This window comes from Peromyscus maniculatus, chromosome 2 (genome assembly GCF_049852395.1).
Source record: "Peromyscus maniculatus bairdii isolate BWxNUB_F1_BW_parent chromosome 2, HU_Pman_BW_mat_3.1, whole genome shotgun sequence".
NCBI lineage: Eukaryota > Metazoa > Chordata > Mammalia > Rodentia > Cricetidae > Peromyscus > Peromyscus maniculatus.
Genome location: NC_134853.1, coordinates 68,199,823 through 68,208,491, shown reverse-complemented (window position 1 = coordinate 68,208,491; position 8,669 = coordinate 68,199,823). Strand labels below are relative to the sequence as shown.

Below are 8,669 nucleotides of genomic sequence, written 5' to 3'. Positions count from 1 at the left end.
GAGGTGGCGGGCGTTGGTCTTCCTGGCCCTCAGTGTCCTCGCTTGGAGAGCAGGGAAAGGAATTCTGTAGTGCCTCCCTCCTCGATTATTGGAAATTGTATGGGTGCATAGGTCGGGAGAAGTATGTTTCTCTTTTACTCCCCTAAAAAAGAAACAAGGGCTGGAGAGATAGATGCCTTAGTGGTTAAGAGCACTGGCTGCTCCTCCAGGGCACCTAGGTTCAATCCCCAGCACCCACATGGCAGCTCACAACTGTTACTGCGGTTCCAGGAGTTCCCACACCCGCACACAGACATACTCAGGCAAAATACCAATGCACATAAAATAAAAATTAATAAATTAAAAAAAAAAGAAACAACAAAACCTCCCACAAATGTTGAAAGACCCCCGGCTGAGATCTTTCTCCGGGAGAGACCCCAAACCCAAGGAACACACCGAAACCACAGATCAGATGCAAAAGCAAGAGGGTTTATTTAGACCAGGTACCTGGGGCGAAGTCTCTTGGAGGACTTGCGCCCTTTCCTAGGGCAAGGGGGACTTTTTATGGGATCCCAGGGGCAGAGGCGCGGTTACAGAAGCGAGAAGCATAGTTACAGGGTCCCTATTGGTTGTTTCAAAGAAGGCCAGGGTGAACTTGGGGTCATATGTGTGTGGCTGATTTGGCCTTGTCCAGGCCAGCTGCTTATTCCTCAAGGCCAGGGGCCCGCCATAAAATATCAACTGTCTTACTCCCAAGGCTGCTGACCACAGTTATCTCTCTCAAGGCTGGCCATAGCTATCTCTGTCAAGGCCGGGTAGCTGGCTATGGCTGTGAACTCCTGTTTTTCTGATTCCTGCAGAATGGCGTTTCTAAGGCCAAGTTATTGGGGGGGCATAACATCGGCCCAACGCCCCATATCCTCATAATGGAGCGGGGGTCTTTCATTCCCCCATTTTCTTTTGTACCAAATGAAATCTTTCATTTTAGGATGGAGAATAAGGGGTTAGCTCTATCTCTGACTGTCTGAGCCTCTGATATTGTTTGGTTAGGATCAAAGCCTGGGCAACAGAAACCTTATCCTTGATGAATTGCACCAATCTGTTGAGGATGTATGACCCAAACAATAAAATGAGCAGGAGGACGATTAGGGGCCCATAATGGTGGAGACAAGGGTCATAAACCACGGTGACCTTTGGAACTATCTTTTAAATCATTTTTGTTGAGCATGGCTACTTGGAGCTGTCTGAATTGGCCGGTCTCTATAAGGGCTGCAGTCCCTGTATCTACCCCAGCAGCTATTTTGTTTATGGTAATTTTTTTCAGTAACAGGGCCAGCGTCAGGGAAACAGGCTCTCTGGTGATGTCCCTCCTTATGTCAGGAGGACTATTAGGGGGATCAAGGGGACCCCCGGGTGAGTCTTATCTTTAGTGGGTTTGGAGAGCGTTGAACTAGATGTCTCGGTGCCCTCAGCTTCGTCGGGTTTCTTGGCAGCCTTTACATGCGACGTGTGGACCCAAGCCGCTGTCCCGTCAACCTCGGCTCTAGGTTCCTAGATTGAGGGCGTCGGACCCAGACAGAGTCCCCAATCTTGAATGGGTGAGGCACCACCGGGCGGTTCAGTTGTTTTCGGCAGGCAGGGGTTTTTATACCGTCTTTTGCATCAGTTGGAGGGCTAGTGGCAAAAGAGGAGATATCAGAGTAAAGGAAATTTATAATTGGTGGGGGAGCCCCATACATGATCTCGAACGGGGTTAGGCCATGAGGCCCAGGAGTGTTCCGGGCTCGGTAAAGGGCTAGGGGGAGTAGGAGCACCCAATCTCTAGTGCCAGTTGCAAGCGTTAATTTGGTTAAAGTCTCCTTAATGGTTTTATTTGTACGTTCTACCTATCCTGAGCTCTGGGGGCTGTATGTACAATGAAGTTTCCAATCGATCCCCCGTAGCCTGGCCACCTCCTGACTTACCTGGGAGACGAAGGCGGGCCCATTGTCTGACCCCAATATCTGGGGTATTCCATACCTGGGAAAGATGTCATCTAGGAGTTTTTTGGTTACCACGTTAGCGGTCTTTTTTTCTTGGTAGGCAAGGCCTCTGTCCATCTATGATGTAAGCGTGTCGCTCGGGGCTTTATTTCGCCCCCATTTTCTTTTGTTAGTTCCTGGTCCTCCGGGCTTCCGCCATCCGGAGGGCCTGGGTCAGCGCGATCAGCTCTGCCTTTTGGGCCGATGTTCCAGGTAGCAGTGGTGAGGTCCAAACTATCTCCGATTCGGTGGTGACGGCTGCTCCGGCCCTCCGTTCTCCTTCTTGGAGGAAGCTGCTCCCATCCGTGAGCCAGGCAGCAGGGTTGCGGGGTTGAGGGAGACAACTGGTCTGAACATCACTCGGTCTGGGGGCTGCTGGACCAGAGCTTTTACCGCATGGGAGGATAACACAGTTAATGGCTGTCCCAAAGTCAGTTTCCCTGCATCCTTGAGCAAAACAGCAATGGCTACCACATGTAGACAGGGGGGCGGGCCATCCTGCAGCTACCGGGCTTTCATGGCCCCAGTCTCTGTATCAACATTTCTTTTGCAAAGCCTGAGTTCTCGTCCACGAACAGTTTAAAGGGCTAGGACTTGTAGGGGGCTCCCTTTGGGTCCTGTCCAGATGTCAGCTGAACCTTTTTTTTTTTTCTCGGTGGTCCTTTGATACCTCCTGTTACCTGTGGCCCCCTGGACCAAAGCTGTGCGGTCATTGAGAGAGCCTCCGGTATGGGTCAGGACTGAATGTTGAGCCCCGGTGTCCACTAGGAAGGTCACTGGCTGCCCCCCCAATCTTGAGAGTTATCCTAGGTCGGGGGGAGGGGGTCTCCTGGCCTTGACCTCCCCAATCTTCCAGATTGAGGACCCTTGGCTTAGGTCTCCGAGACCCTTGAGGCTTTTTTTGATCAGTCACGAGCCCAATGTCCTCTCTGTTTACAGTAAGCACACTGGTCTTTGTCAAGCAGTGTCCTTTTTTGATCTCCCGTCCTAACTTCCTAACTCCCTCTCTGACCTGTCCCTGAGACCTTACAGTGGCCAGGACTTTTTTTGTTTGTTTTTCCTCTCCCTCCGTGTCTCTCTAAGTCCTTTTTTTAAAAACGCGCTGCCGGCGTCTCTTTCTGGTAACCTGAGCCCAATCGGTAGGGGGTTAGAGCCCCTGGAGACCCGCTAAGAGCAACTGGCCAGAGATGTAGGTGTTCCCTACCTTCGCTGCTTTGTCCCGCCTTCCTCGTAGGCGACCGGCAATTGGGGAGGAAGCAGGAACTCATCCTCCGCTGTTTGGGGGCCGCTGCAGGAGCCGCCGGTCCCTCCGGCGCTGTCGGGGGGGTTGTAACACTCGGGGCGGGGTGACTCGGCGTCCATGGGTGACGCCGCCCCCCCCGAGCCACCTTCCCCAAACCGGGCCTTTCCAGCCGTCCCGGAGCCGGTCGCGGCGCACCGCCACGGTGGAAGTGCGCCCGGCGGCGGCCGGTCGCCGGCCGGGGGGCGGTCCCCCGCCGACCCCACCCCCGGCCCCGCCCGCGCGCCCCCGCCACACCCCGCGCCCGCCGCCGGAGCGGCGGGACGCGGGGAGAGGAAACGACGCGCGGGTGGAGGGGTCGGGAGGAACGGGGAGCGGGAAAGATCCGCCTTCCTCGGCCCCGGGATTCGGCGAGCGCTGCTGCCGGGGGGCTGAGGGGAAGAGAAACGGCTTAACCTATGGGGGAGGTTCTGTTGTCAGGAGTCTCCACATGGCAATGTATGGGACCTGGTCCGGGTGGCCATGGGGACTGGAAGCAAAAACTTTTCCCTCCACCTGTGAAATAAGACTGAGGTTAAAGGTTTCCTGACGAGGCCATCCTACATCCATTTTAACCCAATTGGCCTCGCAAAGAGTGATCTATTTTTTTTTTTTTTCTTGATTACGACTCCTTTGTTGTTGGCTCGTGTCTTTCTTTACGTCTGACCAGTGTTTAAGCATGAGGCTCAAGGGGGTGATGACAGTCTGTCCTATGGCTGTTTTTAAGAGGAGAACGGTTAAACAGAAAACAAAAAAAAAACGACAGACCAATATAAATAAGACTAACACTCGCTGCGCGGCTTCGGTTCCAAACCGAAAGCAAAACCAGAAAAACCGTGCCCCCAGAGGGGTCTTCAGACCGTGCCACAGAGGGCACTTCAGATGAACCGTGGAACGTCTTCCAGGTTCCCAGATTCCCCTAGGACGTCTCCCAGGGTTCAGTGGCGAAGTCCAGACCCGTCGGTCCCCCCTTTCAGATCCACTGACACAGACAGATTATCAGACGCAGGCGCGGAGACAAACAAACAACATTTAACACTCAGACAAACAGACAACCCTCAGACTGGACAGGGATGACATAAATCAAGGCCGGCCGGCTTACCTCCTGATGGTGGGTCGGTGGTCCCAGGGAGGGGTCTCAATCCCCGTACGGGCCACCAAATGAAAGACCCCCGGCTGAGATCTTTCTCCGGGAGAGACCCCAAACCCAAGGAACACACCGAAACCACAGATCAGATGCAAAAGCAAGAGGGTTTATTTAGACCAGGTACCTGGGGCGAAGTCTCTTGGAGGACTTGCGCCCTTTCCTAGGGCAAGGGGGACTTTTTATGGGATCCCAGGGGCAGAGGCGCGGTTACAGAAGCGAGAAGCATAGTTACAGGGTCCCTATTGGTTGTTTCAAAGAAGGCCAGGGTGAACTTGGGGTCATATGTGTGTGGCTGATTTGGCCTTGTCCAGGCCAGCTGCTTATTCCTCAAGGCCAGGGGCCCGCCATAAAATATCAACTGTCTTACTCCCAAGGCTGCTGACCACAGTTATCTCTCTCAAGGCTGGCCATAGCTATCTCTGTCAAGGCCGGGTAGCTGGCTATGGCTGTGAACTCCTGTTTTTCTGATTCCTGCAGAATGGCGTTTCTAAGGCCAAGTTATTGGGGGGGCATAACATCGGCCCAACGCCCCATATCCTCATAATGGAGCGGGGGTCTTTCAATGTGTGTGTGTGTGTTTTATTATAGTTACTTAAGATGTGTGTAGATCAAAGGCCATCTTGTTGGGAGGCCGTTCTACCATGTGGGTTCCTTGGATGGAGCTCAAGGCTTGGTGGCAGGCGCCTTTCCCCAGTGTGCCCCCTCGCCAGCCCTGTGTGTTTTAATACACACATCTTGGATGTTTTGTTTTCTTAAAAAGTAACTACATAAAACACGTCTTTCTGTTGTTTTAACCGAATGGGGACAGAAGACTTCACCCTTGCTAGGTAAGCCCTCTACCACTGAACTACATCCCCAAGCCTTCTAAAGCCATTTTAAGTATGGAATGAGAGAAATTTAGAAGAAGGCTGGCAAGATGGCTCGGCCGGTAAAGGTGTTGGTTGCCAGGCCTGATGACCCGACCTGGCTGCCACGGCATCATCACATATGCGCACCTGCACACTCACAACAGTACACACAAGATAAATGTAAAAACAAAAACTTAGCTGGGCGGTGGTGGCGCACACCTTTAATCCCAGCACTCGGGAGGCAGAGCCAGGCGGATCTCTGAGTTCCAGGAAAGGTGCCAAAGCTACACAGAGAAACCCTGTTTCACCACTCCACCCCCCAAAAAAAATTAAAGTTAATTCCCGTCTGTGACGAGAGCACCTGGAGGCAGAAGCAGAAGTGTGCTGGCTACTTTCATGTCAGCCTGACACAAACTGCAGGAGAGAGCCGCAAACTGAGAACTTGCTTCCAGGAGATCCAGCTTGTAAGGAAAGCTCATGCCTATTCCCATCTCAGTGCTGGGCCCCATCTGGTTGGATCTATGCAGACCCTCTGTACACCGCCACAGACTTTGTGAGTTTGTTTGCATCAATCCTGTTGTGTCGGGAAGACACTTGCCGTGGTACCATCCATCTCCTCCAGCTCTTAGAATCTTTGTACCTCCTCTTCCTCAGAGTTCCCTGAGCCCTGAGGGGAGGGATTTGATGGAGACATTCCAATTAGGACTGAGTATTCTAAGGTCTCTCTTTCTCTGCACATTGTCCAGCTAGGGGGCTCTGTATTAGTTAGCATCCATTGCAGGAAAAAGCCTCTCTGATGATGGCTGAGTGAGACATGATGTATGGGTACAACAGAATAGTCTTAGGACACATTTTATTGCTGTTACTTTAGCTGACCAATAGTATTTGGTTTTCCCCTAGGTCCATGGCCTATCTAGCCAGATCCAGGGCCTATTCAGTCTCCGGTTCTTGGCCATCTAAACAGTGCCAAGCACGGGTTGCACCTCATGGGGTGGGCCCTAAATCCAATCAGTTAGTGGTTGGTTACTCCAAGCCCATCTGTGCGCTATTGTGCCAATGTCTGGTGCAGGCAGGTCACCATTGTGGCCTGAAGGGTTTGTAGCTGGGTTGGTGTTTACCTTTCTTCTCTGGTAGGGTGTGGAGTACCTTCTAGCACAATGAGTACTGTTTTAAGAAGCTTCTCCTGTAGTAGGTTTCCATACAACCCCCTCAAATGGCCTTAATGTTAGCTGTCCTTCCCTGTATTTCCTCCATTTTCCCCCTTTATCCCCCCCCCCATTTAATTCTGTTCCATTTTTCTCCCTACATACTCTGTTTTCCCCTCCTTGGGGATTCTTCCCTCCCCTCTAGTTCCTTACTATATACTTAACCTCTGTGGTTATTCATATAGTAACATGCCTATCAAAGGCTTAAAAGCTAACACCACATATAAAAGAATACATACCTGTTTTAGTTACTGATATATTACTGTGAAGAGACACCATGACCAAGGCATTTAAATGGGGGCTTGCTTCAGAAGGTTAGTCCATTATTATCATGGCAGGGATCAGACAGGCCTGGTACTGGAGCAGTAGCTGAGAGCTTTATACCCTGATCCACAGACATCAGACAGTGAGAGAGAGGAGAAAAAGGAGAGAGGGAGAGAGAGGGAGGGAGAGGAGAGGGGGAGGGAGGGAGGGAGGGAGGGAGAGAGAGAAAGAGAGAGAGAGAGAGAGAGAGAGAGAGAGAGAGAGAGAGAGAGAGAGAAGAGAGGGAGGAGAGGGAGAGAGAGAGGAAGAAGAGGAGGAGGAAGAGGAAGAGGAGGAGAGAGAGATGAGAGGGAGAGAGGAGAGAGAGAGAGAGAGAGAGAGAGAGAGAGAGAGAGAGAGAGAGAAGAGAGAGAGAAGAGAGAGAGAGAGAGAGAGAGTCAGACAGACAGACTAGGCCTGGCATGGGCTTTTGAAACCTCAAAGCCAACCCCCAGTCACTTATACACTTCCTCCAACAAGGCCGCACTTTCGGGTCATTCCCAAACAGTTCATCAACTGTGAACTAAACATGTAAATATAGAGCCTATGGGGACCATTCTCATTCAAACTATCACAATACCATATTTGGCTTTTGGAATCTGTGTTACCTCACTCAGGATGATTTTTTTCTAGTTCTATACATTTGCATGAAAATTTCATGATTTCATTTTTTAACAACTGAATACTGTTGTGTAAATGTACCACATTTTCCTGCTTCATTAATCTGTTGATGGGCATCAAGGCTGTTTCCAATTTCTGTCCGTTATGAATAGCGCAGTAATGAACAAGGCTGAGCACGTTTCTCTGTACTAGTACAGTAGTACTACTGTAGGGGTACAGAGTCCTTTGTGTATATGCCCAAGAAGGGCATAGCTGGGTGGAGCAGGAATCTTAAAAGTTCTTATTAATAAAATCAAGCCCGGGGCCAGTTATTGGGGTGAAATGGAATATCACAGAGACAGAACAAGCCACAGCTAAGCTCACCTGGCCAACTTCTCAGCTGATCTGTTTCCTCAGACTGGAAGCCTCTGAGTCCTCATCCAGAATGAATCTCAGCTGAACTGTGCTGCTCCAAAGCCTGAAAGCTTAACCAGCCAAATGCTTAACCAGGCCAAATGCTTAACCAGCCAAATGCTTCTAGTTTCTGGTCCTCACGCCTTATATACCTTTCCGCTTTCTACCACCACTCCCTGGGATTAAAGGCTTGCTTTCTGGGATTAAAGGTATGATGAGTCACCATGCTTGGCTGTATCCTTGAACACATGGATTTCTGCCTCTGGAATGCTAGGATTAAAGGCGTGTGCTACCACTGCCTATCCTCTATGTTTAATATTGTAGCTGTTCTGTCTCTGACCCCAGATAAGTTTATCACCATGCACAATATTTGGGGGAACACAATACCACAGCTGGGTCTTGAGGTAGATCTAGTTCCAGTTTCCTCAGGCACCACCACACTGATTTCCACAGTGACTGGACAAGTTTGCACTTGCACCATCAATGAATGAGTGTTCCTTTACCCTACACCCTCACCAGCATGGGTTTTCGTTTTGTTGACCTTTGCCATTCTTACTAGCATTAGATGGAATCTTAGACTAATTTTGTTTTACATTTCACTGATGACTAAGGATGTCAAATATTTAATTTTAGAGAAATTAAAGATGCCATTTGTGTTTCATGTCTTGAGAACTCTGTTTAGTTCTGTACTCCATTTTTAATTGTGTTGCTTTCTTCATGCCCAGGGTTTTTGTTTTCTTTTGTTTGAGTTCTTTATATATTTTGGATATTAGCCTTTTATCAGATGTATAGCTGGCAAAGATGTTTTCCTATTCCCTAGGCTATCTCTCTGTCCAAATGATGGTGTCCTTTGCTGTAAGAAGCTTTTCAGTT

At 50.2% G+C, this 8,669-nt stretch overlaps 1 protein-coding gene across 3 annotated transcripts; it reads right to left on the bottom strand.

Moving 5' to 3' along the window:
- Nucleotides 1-447: 447 nt before the first annotated feature.
- LOC143271837 (uncharacterized) lies at nt 448-3,832 on the bottom strand. Of its 3 annotated transcripts, none has more exons than XR_013049077.1 (3): nt 3,205-3,832; nt 1,944-2,386; nt 448-1,653 (listed from the first exon to the last, which is right to left on the bottom strand). XR_013049077.1 is itself a non-coding variant. In XM_076564103.1 (2 exons), the coding sequence occupies exons 1-2, from the start codon at nt 3,360-3,362 to the stop codon at nt 2,131-2,133; spliced, it is 414 nt and encodes a 137-aa protein (XP_076420218.1). In that variant the 5' UTR covers nt 3,363-3,832; the 3' UTR covers nt 448-2,130. The 3 variants fall into 3 exon arrangements, 1 of the variants encoding a protein (XP_076420218.1); XR_013049078.1 differs by having other exon boundaries at nt 1,999-2,386; XM_076564103.1 differs by having other exon boundaries at nt 448-2,386.
- Between the last annotated feature and the right edge of the window lie 4,837 nt (nt 3,833-8,669).